General features: G+C 35.2%; 1 protein-coding gene across 5 annotated transcripts in view; it reads left to right on the top strand.

The window, feature by feature from the left end:
- Nucleotides 1-18,510, top strand: part of LOC105481143 (erb-b2 receptor tyrosine kinase 4) — a 1,180,372-nt gene that overhangs the window by 432,148 nt on the left and 729,714 nt on the right. For all 5 annotated transcript variants that reach the window (XM_071073321.1, XM_011740477.3, XM_011740479.3 and 2 more), the window contains one exon: nt 1,340-1,491. In XM_071073321.1, the coding sequence (XP_070929422.1) occupies nt 1,340-1,491 (152 nt within the window). The remainder of the gene's footprint in view (nt 1-1,339; nt 1,492-18,510) is intronic.

Genomic DNA, 18,510 nt, shown 5'->3' with positions numbered 1-18,510 from the left:
CCACCTGCCTCAGCCTCCCAAAGTGCTGGTATTACAGGTGTGAACCACCATGCCCAGCCACAAAATTAAAAAACAAACGAAAACAAAATAAAACAAAAAAATTTGTGTAAATTTATGTGCTCACATAGGAACAGAACCTGGCAGACGGATTATTTGTTATCAGTCCCTTATACCTCAGAAACTCATGAATATATACAGTGATATTCCAGTTGATAACAATAAAAATTGTATTTTTTACATATCTTGCTTGTAGTATATGTTTACAAATATTTCAATTTAGACCTAAAGACAGAAAGACCATTCAACCTATCAATCCCATTACTGGGCATATACCTAAAGGAATATAAATCATTTTATTATAAAGACATATGCACGTGTATGCTCATTGCAGCACTATTCCCAATAGAAAAGACATGGAATCAACCTAAATGCCCATCTATAGTAGACTGGATAAAGAAACCTGGTACGTATATACCACGGAATACTATGCAACCATGAAAAAGAATGAAATCATGTCCTTTGGAGAGACACGAATGGAGCTAGAAGCTATTATCCTTAGCAAACTAAAGCAGGAATGGAAAACCAAATACTGAAAATTCTCACTTATAAGTGGGAGCTAAATGATGAGAACACATGGACACATAGAGGAGAAAAACATACCCTGTTGGAGAATAGAAGATGGGAGGAAGGAGAGGATCAGGAAAAATAACTAATGAGTTCTAGGATTAATAGCTAGGTGATGAAATAATCTATATGAATAACCCCCATGCCACAGGTTTACCTATGTAAACAAGCCTGCACATGTACCCCTAAACTTAAAATAAAAGTTAAAAAAATAATAATAAAGCATGTTTGAGGTCTTGTAGGTGCAAGTTTATTTAGTAAAAAATTTACTCAGCTGGAACAGCTTATACAATAACTATGTTTTCAATATAACTGTCACTTTCACTATCTTTTGATTTTGATTTATTTACATTTGTAGAATTACTCAATTAGAAAACAGAGTAAATTGTATGTCCTAAAAGAACAATGTTTAAATAAAAGTAAATGTATTTACTTGCTTTATATGGTCATAACAAATGGGATTAAGTTTATCTCCTTGCTATGTATTTCTGTGGAGTGTATGCCTTCCTGCTCTCTGTGATTAGCACATGTAATCTGGGAATTTAAAAGTGAAAATATTTATCAGTGTGTGGGTCTATGCCTCTTAATGACAATCAAAATATTTATATTCAGAGAACTGGGATAGACTTGTGGAATAGAGAGTTTTGAGGAAGATATTATTGTGCATATCATATAAAGGTTATATAATTTCATCTTTATCTTCTTGTCTTTGCAGTGTGTGCAGGAACGGAGAATAAACTGAGCTCTCTCTCTGACCTGGAACAGCAGTACCGAGCCTTGCGCAAGTACTATGAAAACTGTGAGGTTGTCATGGGCAACCTGGAGATAACCAGCATTGAGCACAACCGAGACCTCTCCTTTCTGCGGGTAAAGCTTTGGCTTTCTTTCTCTTCTTTGTGAGTGAACAGTGGTGTCATGATGCATACAGGTAGACCTGTGTGCTGATACCTGGAAGGTGTGCTCTTCTGCCTGGCAGGCACTGTGACTCTAGGCAAAAGATAAGAGATAGCGAAACACACCCAGGAAAAGAACAAGAGTAAGAAAGCCATAATGACTGACGCTCCCGAGTTTAAAGCAGTCGCTGTTGCCCTAAGATTGATAAAAGATTCTGTCACCATGTAGTACATGACATCTAGCAAATCTTTTTCTGACAAGCTGTGAACTAGGAGAGTCAGAGGACAAATCAGATAACAATTGATAATTTCAGGCAGTCATCTCCATTTCTGCCTCTTTTCTGCCACTTCGGACTTTTAGACTATTTTATATCACATAAGGAGACTAACAGTGTTATTAAACAAAATTAAAAAAGAAAAGAAAAGAAAAGGGAAGGGAAGGGAAGAAAAGCATGTGGTTTTGAAAACCTACAAGTTATTTAAAGTAGACTCATAGGAAAATACTTACGTAGATCAATACACGCATGAACACAAATGTGTATATGTATACTTGAAGTTGCTCAATCAGTCCTTTTGGAAATCATTATTATTATTATTTTGCTTTCATCTATGCTATGTTAAACTGGCTATTAGTGCTAATGCTTCCAGTTTCTTTAATTTTGCTTTAACTGGAATATGTTTGGGAAAATCTGAACTTGAAGGGGACTTTGACAAAGTGAGATGGGGATGTGGTCTTTGCACAATTAAAAATTTATTCTTATACAAGAATTACTAATATACATTTTAAACAATAGCATCCCTAGAATATATTTGGTCTTGTTTTCAGTAACTTTTACACACTTCTTAGAAGCACTTTCATATAAATTTACGTTAAATGTTTTGAATACTGATGTAATAAACCGGTTATTGGATAGTAATTTTTTTAGAGATCTAAGATAATTTTAATAATTCTATACTTAGGTAAATAGTGAAAAGAGTGATATTTAAATATTTTGAGTGTACTAAATATGTCTAAAATTGGTAACAACCTAAGAAAATGAACCACCTCAAAACATTAATAACACTGTATGGCTTACAATATCCATTTTTAAAACGACTCTCATAGTTGGACTAGTAAAGCAAATGAACCGAAGGTATTTCCTTACTGTCTACTTGACTGATAGAACTCTGTTTCTGTAAGTTATGTGTCAAAAGTTTTTAATAATTTTGATGGTTAATTTTGAGGTCTTTGTTTATCAAAAGTAGATAGTTAAGGATATCCGAATCATAGAATTAGAGGGCCTTAAAAGAAACTACATTTTTTCTCTCTCTCTCTTTTGTTTTTTGTCTTTTGCTTTTTGAGATGGAGTCTCACTTGGTCACCCTGGCTGGAGTGCAGTGGCACGATCTCGGCTCACTGCAACCTCCGCCTCCCAGGTTCAAGCAATTTTCCTGCCTCAGCCTTCTGAGTAGTTGGGATTACAAGCGCATGCCGCCACGCCCAGCTTATTTTTTGTACTTTAGTAGAGACGGAGTTTCACCGTGTTGCCCAGGCTAGTCTCATACTCATGAGCTCAGACAATCCGCCCTGTTCGGCCTCCCAAAGTGCTGATATTACAGGTGTGAGCCATCACGCCCGGCCCAAAAGAACTTACTTTTTGAGGGAGCTATTGTTTAAAGAAGGGAACACATACAAACTATCTTAGGACATATGACAAGAAACTCAATGACATTATAGAATAGACAAACTAACAAAGTAAGCTGAATTCTGAAGCAGGAAAAAGAAATAATTTAAACAGTCTATTAGATTGGAATAATAGAAAAATTTTAAAATGCAATCTAAAGATCTGTGTTTTTCTTCTTATGTTTGCTTTACTTTTCTATACATGGAACTAAATTTCACTGATAATACAAATAGTTGTGACTATTGTAAATGACAGTCATTGTATTAAATAACATGAAAATGTCTTTTTATGTATTTTATAGTAATTCTTATGGTCTTGTAAGATAAAAGCATAGAATAATAAAAAATAGACATAGACCATTTTTAACTTTTAGCAATATGAAAGTAGCATGTAGATATTTTTGATATATGGTCGATACTGTGTTAGAAACTATTTGAATTAAAAAGTAAGATACGTTATTAGAATGAACAGATTTGCAAAAAGTAAGATAAGGAGGGCCAAGATTTCTGCCTGGATAAAAAGTAAGCTATTTCTTTCACAAAAGTAAATTTTGGTTCCTAACTACTAGCATCTCTAAAAAGTTCATCTAAACTTTGTATTAACCCATGTGCATATCTTTATTTTAATATATGTATTTAATGACAACTCTAATAGCACTTAGTTTTTGCTTCCTAACTTATTTTTTGTTTCACATATCTTTTGTTTTTTTTTAAAAAAATCGTTTCTATTATGACATATACCGATTCATGTCATATGCAATATTATGTATTACACCTCTCTAATCCTTAGGAAAACACGTCTGCAATCCCAAGTAAACAATGGCATTTATTGTCCTTGACTTCAACAATCATGTTGAGGATTATAGATATGTAATACATAAGTACTGTATATATATATGTGTGTGTATACATAGGCATATTACAAATACTGTATTTGTATACATATATACATATATGATAAATTGTGTTTTATATGTGATATGTATGTGTTGGTGTGTGGGTGTGAGATTTTATATATATATATATATATATATATATATATATAAAATCATTGCTAAGACACAAATAAGAACCCAGAATCAGAAAGAAGTTGTGGTCTTATGTTAATGGTAGGGGTGGGGTGCATGCTGGGTTATCTGAAGGATTCAGGAAAACTTGGCTCATTCTGAGGGATTGGCTTATTCTGAAGGATTCAGGAAAAGTTTCATCAAAGGGGTGCTTGAATTAAATCATGAGAAAATGAATAGAAGCTCATGAGGTGAGTGCATTGTAAGAGAAGGGCATTTCAATGGGAGTAGTATAAGGCTTAGAAGGAAGCCCCTGAATCAGAGTTAATAAATGTGTACTCAGTGTGCACTGTTTTAGACACTAGGCATATATGTGCAAATAAATCACATGTGACTCCTAATCCCAGGGAAGCTACAGTATAATGTTGATGAAGAAAAAGTTTCAGGTGTAGTAGAATATTCCTTTGGAGAGGTAGGAGATATCAGATTCTAGTGACAAGTTAACATTTTGTGATTGGATAAGGTAGTCAATGGAGATTAAAAAGAGTAAGATCTAAGATCAATAAGTGGTTCAAGAACAGAATACTCTTTAACCAGGTGTGGTGGTTCATGCCTGTAATCCCAGCACTTTGGGAGGCTGAGGTGGGCAAATCACTTGAGGTCAGGAGTTCGAGACCAGCCTGGCCAACATAGTGAAACCCCGTCTTGACTAAAAATACAAAAATTAGTTAGGTGTGATTGTGGGCACCTGTACTTGGGAGGCTGAGGAAGGAGAATCACTTGAACCCAGGAGGCAGAGGTTGCAGTGAGCTGAGATCATACCACTGCACTCCAGCCTGTGCAACAGAGCGAGACTCCAAAAAAAAACAAAACAACAACAACAAAAAACCCAGAATACTCTGGATGCCCCATTCTCTGTTTTCTTACTGGGCCCTGAAAGCAGAGACTATTTACCAAAATCTTCATAATACTACCGTATTGAATGATACAGTATTTCAAATTATACTTTTGAATATGCTACAAAGCTCTCCATTTAATATAAAATTTCATTCCTTCCTAAAACCACATTATGGCTTATTTATGCTGATAGTAACTTCTCTCCACAATATATGAACTGTCCAGTATTGGCACTTTATAGTAAGTGGAGTCCATGTAAAGAAAATATAGTGATTTTACCATTATTTCCTATAAGTTTCAAATTGTATGAGTGGATAATAAATGTATATTTCTCCATTATATACATAGATCTCATCTATATTTATGTAACTAGGACTCATTGACCAAATTTCTTATAAAGGTTTTACAGTTTCCCTTCCTCTAAGAGTGACCCAAATGATATATTTAGAGGGTCAATAGTGATCTTAAATTTCATTCTGGATTCATTTCTGTCTTTAGGAACTTAAGAAATTACTTTAGGTTTTAAAGGATTTTTCTTCCTTATTTTCATCTCTAGCTAGCAATGTAGTAGTGTTTTGCTTTGTCATTTGTTTTATTTTGTATGAAACCACTCAAATTTCTATGAATTGTGACAATTTTCCCTCATATCTCGTTTATCTTGTTTACTATCTGCATATTCAACATTTATGACTAAGACAGTGATAAGACATAGTAAATATTCATTAAATATTTATTGAATGGACAAGAGAATTAGTATTTGTCTTAAATTATAGATCCCAATTTCATATATGATCTATTGTCTAGATAAACATGTTAGTCTCTTTTCATAGTCATGTTATTTCAGTGTGCCCTCACACACAGGCCAGGTATGTGGGAATAAGACAATCAAAATCCTTTCCCATGAGGATTTGGAATTGTCACCAATAGCATTCAGTTTCTCTATTAGTTTCTTAACTACTCGAATACCACGACACAGCCATTTTTTGTCTTGTGGTTTGAATGTCATAGAGAGCTGTACAGATAGAATGAAGCCAACACTGAAACAGAGATAGAGTAGAAAAAAGCAATATTTACCCCAAATGGTAATTTGGGGAACCAGTCATTTCCATTTCCCACTCTACTTCTGAAGACGGATTGCATTCCAGCCATTTCCACCTCTACTCTTGCAACTTTATAGTAATTTCACCCTTAAACTAGAAAAAGATTGCTTCCTTTTACTACACTAAAATGCCTTGTCTAGTACATCTCCTGAGATTTCAAGAACACAGCAAAAGTGAGCCTTTGTAATTGGATTGAAGATGTACTTTTAAATAATTTTAATATTTGTAGATACTTTCCTTAATCTTTGTTAGATACATTCTGTTGAAATGCTTTTAAATGCGTTGTTTTCAAGATGCTTTTATTATAGCAACCTTGATGCTTATCTCTGTAAACACTTTTCATGCCAGCTTTCTTGTAACCTCCAGTTTTTGCATTTCTTTTTGGGAAGAGAAATCCAATTTACTGTGTTTAACATTCAACTCCCAAGGAACCACATTGCTGGCTAGAAAAAGGCCCTAAAACTTATTTATTATGTATTTTATCACTATCACAAGGTTAAGACATATAATAGAAAGCAGCAAGGCATAAAAATCACAGATTTTGCGCTATTGTCTTACACTTTGTGAACTCTTTAAAACAAGGCAAAATGTAGTAAGTAATGGGAATGAACTATTAGACCTTTTACCCTCATTAGAATTCGTGGGAGCTTTCTCTCCTTTGTCATTCCATTGGTCTTCTTTGCTACTGCTGGCACTTAATAACTCAGTGCTTCTAAAAAGGTGCCTGACCCACCAGCTTTTACACTTTAAATTTATTTTCTGTTTTATGTATTAGCTTTAAGCAAATAACTATAATGTGTCAATTATGTGTAAAGAAGTCTGCTATGAAATGTAGATATATAGAGAGTGTTAACACCTATCCTAAGTCATTGCTATAGTAGGTTATAATTTTTAATCTGTGGCTTGAATTTAGTTGTGTGCAAATTATTTTAGGAATAGTGTACATTAGGATTTTGAGGAGATAAGTTTATTTAACAGTTGATGCATGGATGTGGAATAGTTACAATATCGTAATTCATTGGGACTCTGTATGCTGTGGTCTAGAAACCTTAAATTTTAGTCATTATAGATGTCTTTTATTCCTAATAAATGAATAAAAATAGAGTAATATATGAAGATGCCTTTTAAAATAACATTCATACTCTATTATTGACAGCAAAAGGCAATGACTTTGAAAAAGTCAGAAAGTATACTTGTTTGAAGCAAAAAGATTAAGAAAAGGTACCTTCTCTCAGATAATGAATAACAAACGCATGCTATTATGAAAAGGTAACACATCTGAAAAACAAAATTTACTTTTATTTTATATTTGGCAGAGCTATATGGCTGTTTTTGAATGTACAAGAAATAATGCCAACTAAAAATTTCTATTTTTAAAAAACAAAACTTTGGAGAAATCATGCAAATGGTTTATTTTTCTCTACTGGAGAAAATGTCCTATTTTTAAATTCAAATATAGCCTTTGTCTTTAGTTAATAATTAACATTTTATAATGCTATAGAACTGTCATCCTCTTTTATTAGGATCTATGTATGGGATTCTTCTGAGGATGTTGCTTTTCAACTACTCTTCATAAGACATAAAATTTGCATTACTTTTCCATAGCTAGTAAAGGATCTATACATTTCATTCTCTTTCTCATGCATATTCCTCTTCTGACTAATGACAAGCATGTGTTAGAAGGCAGAGAAAGCTGCAACTCATACAGCAAAATACTGACAATGTTACTGGAACCAAAGACTTTGGCTTCATTAGCACAGTTTTGTTACAATAAAGTCAGGAATGATGTTTGACAATGAGTTTCAAGTTGCAACAAGTAACCAAGTCTTGATCTATTCCTTCCCCATTTTCAGTAAGGATGAACAACCATTGAGAGTTAATATGAAATTCTAAAATATTTACATTTTAGCCTACTTCTAGCTTTAGTGCTTCCTTTTCAGTGTCCTCTGGCAATTAGAAGCACATGACCAGAATTAAATCCAACAGTATGGGAGATGGTTTTATTTTTGTGTCTGTTTTCCATATCTTCCTCATACACTTTTAACTCTATGTCCAGGCTAAGCTGTCTGCTGCATAGCATGATTTAGAAAAAACCCTATATTGAAGAGTACATATTTCAAAATAAATGGATAATTTATACAGTACTTATTCTTAAGTTATGAATATGTTAGAAAATGATTTACTGAATAGTTTTTTTCAAATACTAGCTACCAACACCCATCTATATTTGTTTTTAGCTTATTAAATACCAGATAGAATGACTTGTGTGGCGGAAATTATGTTGGAGAGAGAGAATCAGGATGAGAACACTTGCCATATTTTAGAAACATTAGAGAGGAAAACACCATTTAAATTAAACATCTACGACATAATAAAGTGGGTCCACATGAGTTACAATCTCATATTTCCCAAAAAGATTATTTAAGTGCAACATTTTCAGATACAGCATGCGTATCTCAGTTGTGCACACATTTTGATTGGACTGTATAGTAGGAGTACAAGCCTGAATTTGTATTCCTGAAAAACTTTGTAAGATATTTGTCACTCAAATGGTGAACAAGTAAATGAGAATTCTATATCAAGTATTTGTATTCTGTAACTATCTATTCATTGAGCACAGTAGTCTATGTTTTTCTTCCATGTCACTAATTGAGACAGGTGGCAAGAGAGGATTACAAGATCAACATCGAAATACTTAGACTTCACTATCATTAGATTCAAAGAAACTGTACCTTCAAGAAATTATTGGTTGGGTAAACAAGCATTAAAAAAGATACGGTGCTGGAACTTTTTCTTTAATTCTTTCTGTTTGAATTTCATGTAAAATTGCTTTTATGGTAAAATGTTACATATTTAGATGCTGCGTTAACATGATGATCTCTTAGCTGGGTGAGACAGAGAATGCTAAAAACGACACAGAGCGAATAATATTGCAACATGTCACTTAGGCCAAAGCAGACATTTTGGGTTAAATAGAGTTTTCAAAGCTTTGATAGTTTCTGAAAGCTGTCTCTAAGGCCATTAAATATAATACATATGCAATTTTGTATGTGTGTATTTACAGCTGACTTTCAAATTGAAACTTGATTTTGTACTAAATCTAATCATGGAACTTGTATTACGTTTGAAAAAGCTATGCAATTTACACTTGGCTTAGGATTTTTTTTTTCTCAGAGGTTAAGTACCATTTAATCTAAAAATATACATTGACTCAAAATTCTGATGCTCTTTCAGAAATTCTACAAGATAAATCAAAGGATAAAAAATGTCTATATTCTTTATTTGGTATTTATTTAAACATATTTTAAATTTTCTTTTTAATCATTTCAATCAAATATTAAATAAAAATATATTCAATAGGCTGGTGCTGTGGCTCACACCTGTAATCCCAGCACTTTGGGAGGCTGAGGTAGGAGGATTACTTGAGACCAAGAGTTTGGGTAACATGGTGAGACCCTGTCTCTACAAGCGTTTTAAAATTTAACCAGTGTGGAGGCACATGCCTGTAATTCCACCTACTCAGAAGGCTGAGGTGGGAGGATCATGTGAGCCCAAGAGTTGAGGCTGCAGAGAACTAACATTGTGCCACTGCACTCAAACCTGTGCGACAGAGGAAAATGTTGTCTCAAGAAAAAACAACAATAAATAAGCAAGCAAAATATATACATCTATATGAGTTTCCTCTGTATCTTAAGCAGATTAAAAAACTATAAGTAAAATGGTGTCTATGATAAAGATGTATAACTGATAGTAAATATTTGAAGGAATATTAGAAGGAATGATAGAAATAAGAAATAGATTAGTATTTATCAATCTAGTATCAATAGACTAGTATTTATCAATCTGATATGTGTAAATATATACATATATTAAAATTATAGTATATACAAGTATTGTAAATAGAGTGGCCATTTATATCTATGCACATATAAATGTAAATTAGCAACCACTTTCCAGGAATCAAGAACCAAATTAGTATATAATATTAACTTTATATAATGTTTCTCGTTAAGTATAACCTACTAAATATTGAAAACAATCTATTATTTCAGTAATAATAAATAATAATAAAACCGTTTGCAACAAGTTCTTTTAGCCCCTAATTGCAATGCAGTTTCCACAAATATGCCCTTGTTGCAAATATATTTAAATTAAAAATTAATTTATTAGGATGGTGAGCAGATGCAAAGTGTTTCTTTATACTTCTGGGCATTGTGGTATTTAAATTAGGCTTAAAAATGTGCATATAATGAATTTATAGGCTTGTCTTAATTTTAAATGAGAAAATTACAGCCAGGCACGGTGGCTCACCCCTGTAATCACAACACTTTGGAAGGCCTAGGTGGGAAGATTGCTTGAGCCCAAGAGTTTGAGACTAGCCTGAGGAACATGGTGAGACCCTGTTTCTACAAAAAATTGAAACAAAATAAACAAATAAGTAGAGAACCCAAGTAACAAGTCCATTTTACTCTATGATTCTTTGTTTTCCTTTCTCAGGGAAATTGAGCATATAAAAGTTATTCCTTTACTTCTTTTATTTGGAAACAGCAAGGACCTTTATTCAAAGAGAGAGAACACAATTATGTGATGTTGTTAAAGAATTATATTGTCGATGAGCTATCTTTTAATTCTAAAAATGAAGCATTGGAATATAATCAATACCTTTTTTTAATTTCAAAATATACTGTATATATTTCCATTAGCTTTATTTTTCTCTGACTCTTGAAATGAAACACTTTGTTTTCTTTCAAAAAAAGGCAGATTTAAACTTGATGAACAATTTTGCATGAGACCAAATCAATTTTAAAGGTCTCTCGTTGGTCACACAGAGTATAATTTAAGGATCAAAAGTGTAAAAATAAAATGTGAAAACTGTTACATTTAGAAACATGCTAATTATTTCTCCGGATCTCTAATTTGAACTCATTTACTGTAAAAATAATACAGTAAAATATATAATGAATGTGATAAAAACTACGGTATTTTAGTAAACATAGGCTCCTTCAAAATCATTATTATTAAATTTCTACCTGAAAATCAGAATATGTAATTGAGTGTTTAACTAAATCCTCTTAAATAATTTAGTACTACTCTTTCCAAAAATAAAAGTGCCTATCATGATGCCCAGCACCTTGTGGCCCCTCAGTAAGAGCTGACTGGCTGTATCTAACCCTATTAGGCTTCTTCCTTTCTTCTTTGATACCCTGTATACCATTATTGAGCCATGCTCTGAAGACTTGACAATAAGTTTTCACGAAGCTTTTTTGGAGGTTCAGTTTTTGGGTGGTGGTGATTTGTATTTTCAGAGTGTTAAAATTGCAAGTCAAACACTTGGTTGTTTTTAAGAGGCAATCAATAGCTGAAGAAGTATAAAGACTCTACGTAGTTTGTGAGGGTTGTTTTAACATCATTTCATAGAAGCAATGAAAAGTATTCTTCAATAACACAATGAGACATCAGTAAAGCATCGGGAAGCATTCATGAAAGAAATGCATAGAGAAATTACAAGCAAATATGGATTATATATCTGAATTGCATTACTTTCCTTCTTAAAACTTTCCATCCTCTTAGGATAAAGTCCAAAATTCTTATTAAATTCCTACAGTTGTTTGGTCCATACCTATAAGCTTTATCTTCCCACTGTCACTAATGACATGAAAACTCACTGGCCATCTTTCAGTTATAACCAACTTCCTTTTGGTATTCATCTCTTTCTAACTCTACTGACCTTTCTCTCATTCTCAGATTTTCTCCCCCATGAACATATGGATACACCTAAGTATTCATGTCCTGGCTAAGTTCTGTTCTGTTTTTAGGTCTCCATTATAAATAATTTCTTCAGGGATATTTTACTAACCACCTAGTCTAAATTCCTCCCATTACATACATTCATAGCACCCTCTGCTTCCTTGTAGCACTTCTACTATAACAATTATTTAAGTATTTGTAAATTCTGTCAACACTCCTAAATAACAAGTACCAGACAAAGGCCATGTCTAGTTCACTGCAGAATTCTAGCATAGTACACAGTGCCTGTCATGTAGTGGCTGCTCAGCAAATACTTGTGAAATAAATAAGCAAATTTTATAACAATAAGAATAAGTTCTTTTATTTATGACATTAAATCAGGAAAAAATTGCACAGAAATTACTTTACTTACTTTTCCAACTGAAGTTCCTCTCTATCGTGTCTTGTAGAATCTATAGTACCTTTCATCTTACAGCCTATAAAATGATTTGGTTAATAATAAATGATATGCTACCCATAATGGAAATATGGGATACTTAGCTTATTTATTTACACTGTTACATAAAAGCCTAACAGATATATAGGTAGTGCAGCTTATTGGCTGAGCTGCATGACTTGAGCAAAGTCATGTAGCCTTCACAGCTTTCACTATCTTGAGATACTTCTCTGACCTGCCTTGAATATCTGAGAATCCTTCCATTAACAAATCCCTTATGTCCAGTTCCTTTTCTTTTTTTTTTTTTTTTTTTTTTTTTTTTTTTTTTTTGACGTGGAGTCTCGCTCTGTCACCAAGACTGGAGTGCAGTGGGGTGATCTCAGCTCACTGCAAGCTCTGCCTCCTGGGTTCACACCATTCTCCTGCCTCAGCCTCCCAAGTAGCTGGGACTACAGATACCTGCCAGCACACCTGGCTAATTTTTTTTTGCATTTTTAGTACAGACAGGTTTCACCGTGTTAGCCAGGATGGTCTCGATCTCCTGACCTCGTGATCCACCCACCTCAGCCTTCCAAAGTGCTGGGATTACAGGCATGAGCCACCGCACCTGGCCATGTCCAGTTACTCTTTATAAACTGAGGCCTCTGTGCTTTTGCATGCAATTTTCTTCCTTTATGGAATGTCTTTTAGCCCTTCTGTATTTGGAAAATCATACACTCTCTACTAACTTGTTCTAAATATAAGCTATCTCTATTCCCCTAACCTTAACATGCTCCCCCAAATTCAATCTGTATTTTCATCCCCACCTTTACCATCAAGACAAGCAGAATTAATGTCTTCCATTGTTTCTCCATAGACCTAAGCACCTACTGGTACTATACCATATGTCACATTGTGTAGGCATGTGTTAGATGATGAGATATACTATGCATTTTTGTCAATTTATGTAGATTGTACAGAGTAAATGTTCAGTGAACTTTTATTTTTTGAACAGATAAATAAACTGTGTTAAGTGGTTTTCTTCCAGTGAATTTTGTTATACTGGAATTATATTCTTTGTAATAAAAAGAAACACCATATTTATAAGCTTCCTTAGACTCACATTTCATGTTGGCATGGACTAACACCTCAGAAATACCATTTGTTAAAATAGGTTCAGGGCACTGTGCTGGTTTTATGCCTAACTCCATCTCCCACTCCTTATTACAACCCTCTGAATAAGTGTTGTTATTCACATTTTGTAAGGGATGAAACAGGCTCAGAGTATTAAATGACTTTCTCAGAACCACAGAGCTAATGGGCAAAGTGAGCATTTTAAACCAGTTCTTTCATTTTAAACTTTACACACTTGGACTCTGTCTTGCTGCTGCCTACTCTTTACCAATGACCCATTTGTTACTTACAGAAACCAGGATTTTAGAAAAATCAGACAAGGAAGGGAGATTTTCATTAAAAACAATTATAAAAATTTTGGAACTAGATTGGAAAAGGTAGGCCTCAGTAGAGTCACAACATTTGGGGACCCTGAGTAGACAGAGCTAAGATGACTCAGTGCTGGGGGCAGTGGGTATAAGGAAAACTGCACTGAGAACTTGAAAGACAAAGTCATCTCCTTTGCTATTCAGATTTTATAGTCAAAAGAATTAAACAGAGACCAAGGAGGATGATTGCTTAAAACCAAGAGTTTGAGACCAGCCTGTGCAGCAAAGTGAGACCTTCTTTCTACAAAAGATATGCCTGTACTCCTACCTACTCAGGAGGCTGAGACGGGAGGGTCATTTGAGCCCAGGAGTTTGAGGCTGTAAGGAGCTATGAGTACACCACTGCATTTCACCCTGAGTGACAGAATTTTTTTAGAGACTGTCTCTAAAAAATAAATAAAAATAAAAAAGAATTAAACATTCAGTAGATGTTTATTGACTGCCAACTCTTTGAAATTCATGGCACTATGTTTGTAAAGAAGTACAGAGCTATATTGTAATAGTTGACAGTAGCTAGCCCAAATTTAATAAGTGCAAAAAAAAAAAAAAGTTGTATAGTGTCAGAAAAGGTAAATGCCACAGCCATTCCCAGAATGAACTCCAGAGCTCCTTAAAACAAGCTACATCTTATCTTTATATCCCCAGTACCTAGCACCCTGCCTGGTATTTAAAAAAAAAAAAAAAGAATTGTGAGTTAATTGATGATTGAGTAGCATGCATTTGGCAGGGGGTGCAGTTATAAGAAGATTAATGGAGGAGACAAAATGTGAGTTAATTTTATATATATATATATATATATATATATATATATATATATATATAGAGAGAGAGAGAGAGAGAGAGAGAGAGAATATATATATATATAGAGAGAGAGAGAATAGAGAAAAAAGGAGGAGGTATTCTAGGTGCATTTCCACCCGGGAAATCCCCTCCTTTTTAAAAATTCTGTTCATAGATGTGGAGGAAAGGAAAAAAGAGAAAGTATTTACCATGGCACAAGGGGTAAGAGCTGAGATGCCACAGAATAGTGAAATGTTAGAACATAAAACTGAAAAGGGAAGACCAAATTGTGGGGATCCTTTAAGACTTGTCAAGTTACTGAAAAGCTGCAACACATCCAGTGGCAGGAAGAAAGTATTATTTGGAGGAATTTACTTGTATGGGTATGGCATTATTTCAAACTCCAATGAATTAGTTTAATGAGAGCCTGGAATCAGTTCTTTGGAGTGGCAGTTGAAGGCAGAGATGTATTCAATAATCATTATAAGGAAAGACTTAATAAGGACTTAAAAACTAACTGCATATAAAGGGTGTGGGTGAGAAAGTAGATAAAAAGATCCTGAGATCTCCAGTCTGGGACATTGGGCAGATGTGTTGTCCAGGTAGTCATAGGGATAAAGGAAGGACAGAGCATTGTTGCCAAAGATACCTGGTGGCAGATGCCTTGAATTTCTATCACTTTTTCAGGAAGACCCCTCGTTGGAAATGTGCTTTGCATCCCAAGTAAGGTAAGGTGCTCTGTCAGGGCTCATTCAAATGTCAGGCAGGAGGGTGGCTAGAGAATGAAAGTGTTAGTAAAGCATCTATCAGTAAACTTTTATTTGCAAAGACTAGATGACTACTGCATTTATTTCAAACAGTAATCAGATTAAACAAACAAAAAGTTAAGCTCAGTAATCAACTAGTTGTGCTTAAGCCATTTGGGGCAATAATCTAGGTGTCTTTCCAAGAAATGTAGTCCCCTGAAGAGGCTGGCTTAACCTTTTGTTTGCTGAATGTAATTACAGCACATTTAGAATTAAGATGAGGAGCTTCATTTTTATTGCAGGAACTAATTTGAAAGCAGTTCTGGTGATAAAATTTGCAGATAACTCTGCTCTAGCAAAGTCCCGTTTGAATTTCCCCTATTATCAGTTAAAGGACATAGATATCAGTGGACTTTGCCTTAGTGTGGTGGTTTGTTCTCAGTTCTCATCTATTTCAGTGAGGCGGTAGCAACAGTGACTGCTTTATTACTCCGTGTGAAGTAGGCTGCTGGAAAAGTGTCAATGCCCATGGGGTCAGCAATCCAACATCCTTCCTAAGGAAGCAGGAGGCACAAGCTAACTAATATGTGGTGCAAATAAAGAGGAATATGGTAAAAGGAAAGAAGTCAAGTCTTGGAAGAGAAGAGGAGTAAGCAGTAAATACACTGGGGATGGATGGATTTGGGTAAGCTGAGAGGAAGCCATGAGTACAGGAATATGCTAATAATGAAAGTATATGCCAATTGAGCTCCACAGTGTTTTCCAAATAGCTTAGATTTTTCAAATCCTTTGAGTGGGATCGCTTCACCTATACACCTTTGACTCTGCTAGTCAATATTTATAAGGCAACTTTTGCTGCAGTTATCTTAGTATTTATGCACAATTGGTCTTTTTAATTGAGAGAGTCTCACTACCCCTGTGAAGTAGTGGGACAAGTTCATCTTACTGATGAGGGCAATGAGGCACAGAAAGGTTACCTGACTTGCTTGAGGTCATGTATCAAGAGCTGGCAGAAGTTAAGCTCAGGAAATTCTGAAGTGACTCACTTCAGAGCTCATAACAAAATTTAACTTTACAGATAATTAAGCTCAATTTATACCCTCTGCAACTTCATTATAGAATTTATGCTATCCCCATGGCTTACAGAAGGGGAAACTTCACAACAAATTGTTGCAGTGAGTTTTCAAGCAGAAATATATCTTATTATTTAGCATCTTATTAATAGCATCTCAGCTATTAGGTTTTATCTTGACTGAAGTTAGTTTGATATTCCACTGACCCTCACTAATAGTTTTGATTTTTAAATGATAACAGGGGAAGTGTTTGAATCTACCCTCTGAGATGCTTTTTGGGTACCCTACATATAAATCTCCTATTGTTGTTACTCATGCTTTGTCTTTATTCTTTCCTGCCTAAAGTGTGCATATTCATGACTCATCTATGCCACAGTGCTTATCTCAAACAATTAATGGAAAAATAGAAAACCTAGATTTTCAATTCTCTGATAGTATAATCTGGGACATATTTATTTAACTCTCTGAGTTTCTTGTTTTCTTTTGTAAAATGAAAATATTAGTGTATTAGTTCATTTTCATGCTGTTGATAAAGACAAACCTGAGACTGTGTGATTTAAAAAGAACAAAAGTTTAATGGATTCACAGTTCCACGTGGCTGGGGAGGCCTCACAATCATGGCAGAAGGAGAAAGGCACGTTTTACATGGCAGCAGATATGAGAGAATAGTAGAACTTGTGCAGGGAGACTCCCCTTTATAAAAGTATCAGATCTCTTGAGACTTATTCACTATCATGAGAACAGCACAGGAAAGATCTGCCCCCAAGATTCAATTATACCAGGTCTCTCCCATGACATGTAGGAATTGTGGGAGCTATAATTCAAGATGAGATTTGGGTGGGGACACAGCCAAACCATATCATTCTGCCCCTGGCCCCTCCCAGATCTCATGTCCTCACATTTCAAAACCAATCATGCCTTCCCTGCAGTCCCCCAAAGTCTTATCTAATTTTAGTGTTAACTCAAAAGTCCACAGTTTGAAGTCTCATCTGAGATAAGGCAAGTCCCTTCTGCCTATGAGCCTGTAAAATTGAACGCAAGGTAGTTACTTCCTAGGTACAATGAGGGTATAGGCATTGGGCGTTGGATAAATACACCCATTTCAAATGGGAGAAATTGGCCAAAATGAAGGAATGAAGGGCTACAGTCCCCATGCAAGTCCAAAATCCAGCAGAGCAACCAAATCTTAAAGCTCAAAAAAAAAAAAAAAAAATCTCCTTTGACTTCATGTCTCACATCCAGGTCACACTGCTGCAAGAGGTGGGCTCCCATTGTCTTGGGCAGCTCTGCCTGCCCCATGGCTTTGCAGGGTCCAGTCTCCCACTTGATTGCTTTCATAGGCTGGCATTGAGTGTCTATGGCTTTTCCAGGTGACTGGTGCAAGTCACTGGTAGATCCATTATTTAGGGTTCTGGAGGACAGTGACACTTTTCTCATAGCTAAGCAGCAACCCGATGGGGACTTTGTGTGGGGGCACCCACCCCACATTTCCCTTCAGCACTGCCTTAGCAGATGTCCTCCATGAGCACCACCCCCTGCAGCAAACTTCTGCCTGGACATCCAGGCATTTCCATAGTTCCTCTGAAATCTAGGCAGAGGTTCCCAAACCTCAAATCTTGACTTCTGTGCACCACCAGGGTCAACATCATGTGGATGCTGCCAAAACTTGGGGCTTGCACCCTCTGAAGCCATGGCTTGAGTTGTATCTTGGCCCCTTTTAGTCACTGGTGGATCACCTGGGAAACAGGGCACCAAGTCCCTAGACTTACTTTTGGGGTTGTAACGTATTTACAGTTCACAGCAGAGGGACCCTGGCCCCGGCTCACAGAATCATTTTTCCCTCCTAGGCCTCCAGGCCTGTGATGGGAGGGGCTGCTTTGAAGGTCTCTGACATGCCCTGGAGACATTTTCCCCATTGCCTTGCTGATTATTATTCAGCTTCTCACTACTTATGCAGATTTTTTTGCAGCTGGTTTGGATTTCTCCTCAGAAAATAGGATTTTCTTTTCTATCACATTGTCAGTCTGAAAATTTTCCCAACTTTTATGCTCTTTTATGTTTT

The sequence above is a fragment of the Macaca nemestrina genome, chromosome 11, assembly GCF_043159975.1.
Source record: "Macaca nemestrina isolate mMacNem1 chromosome 11, mMacNem.hap1, whole genome shotgun sequence".
NCBI lineage: Eukaryota > Metazoa > Chordata > Mammalia > Primates > Cercopithecidae > Macaca > Macaca nemestrina.
Note: the sequence above shows the minus strand (reverse complement) of the source record. Positions and strands in the feature narration are given on the sequence as shown.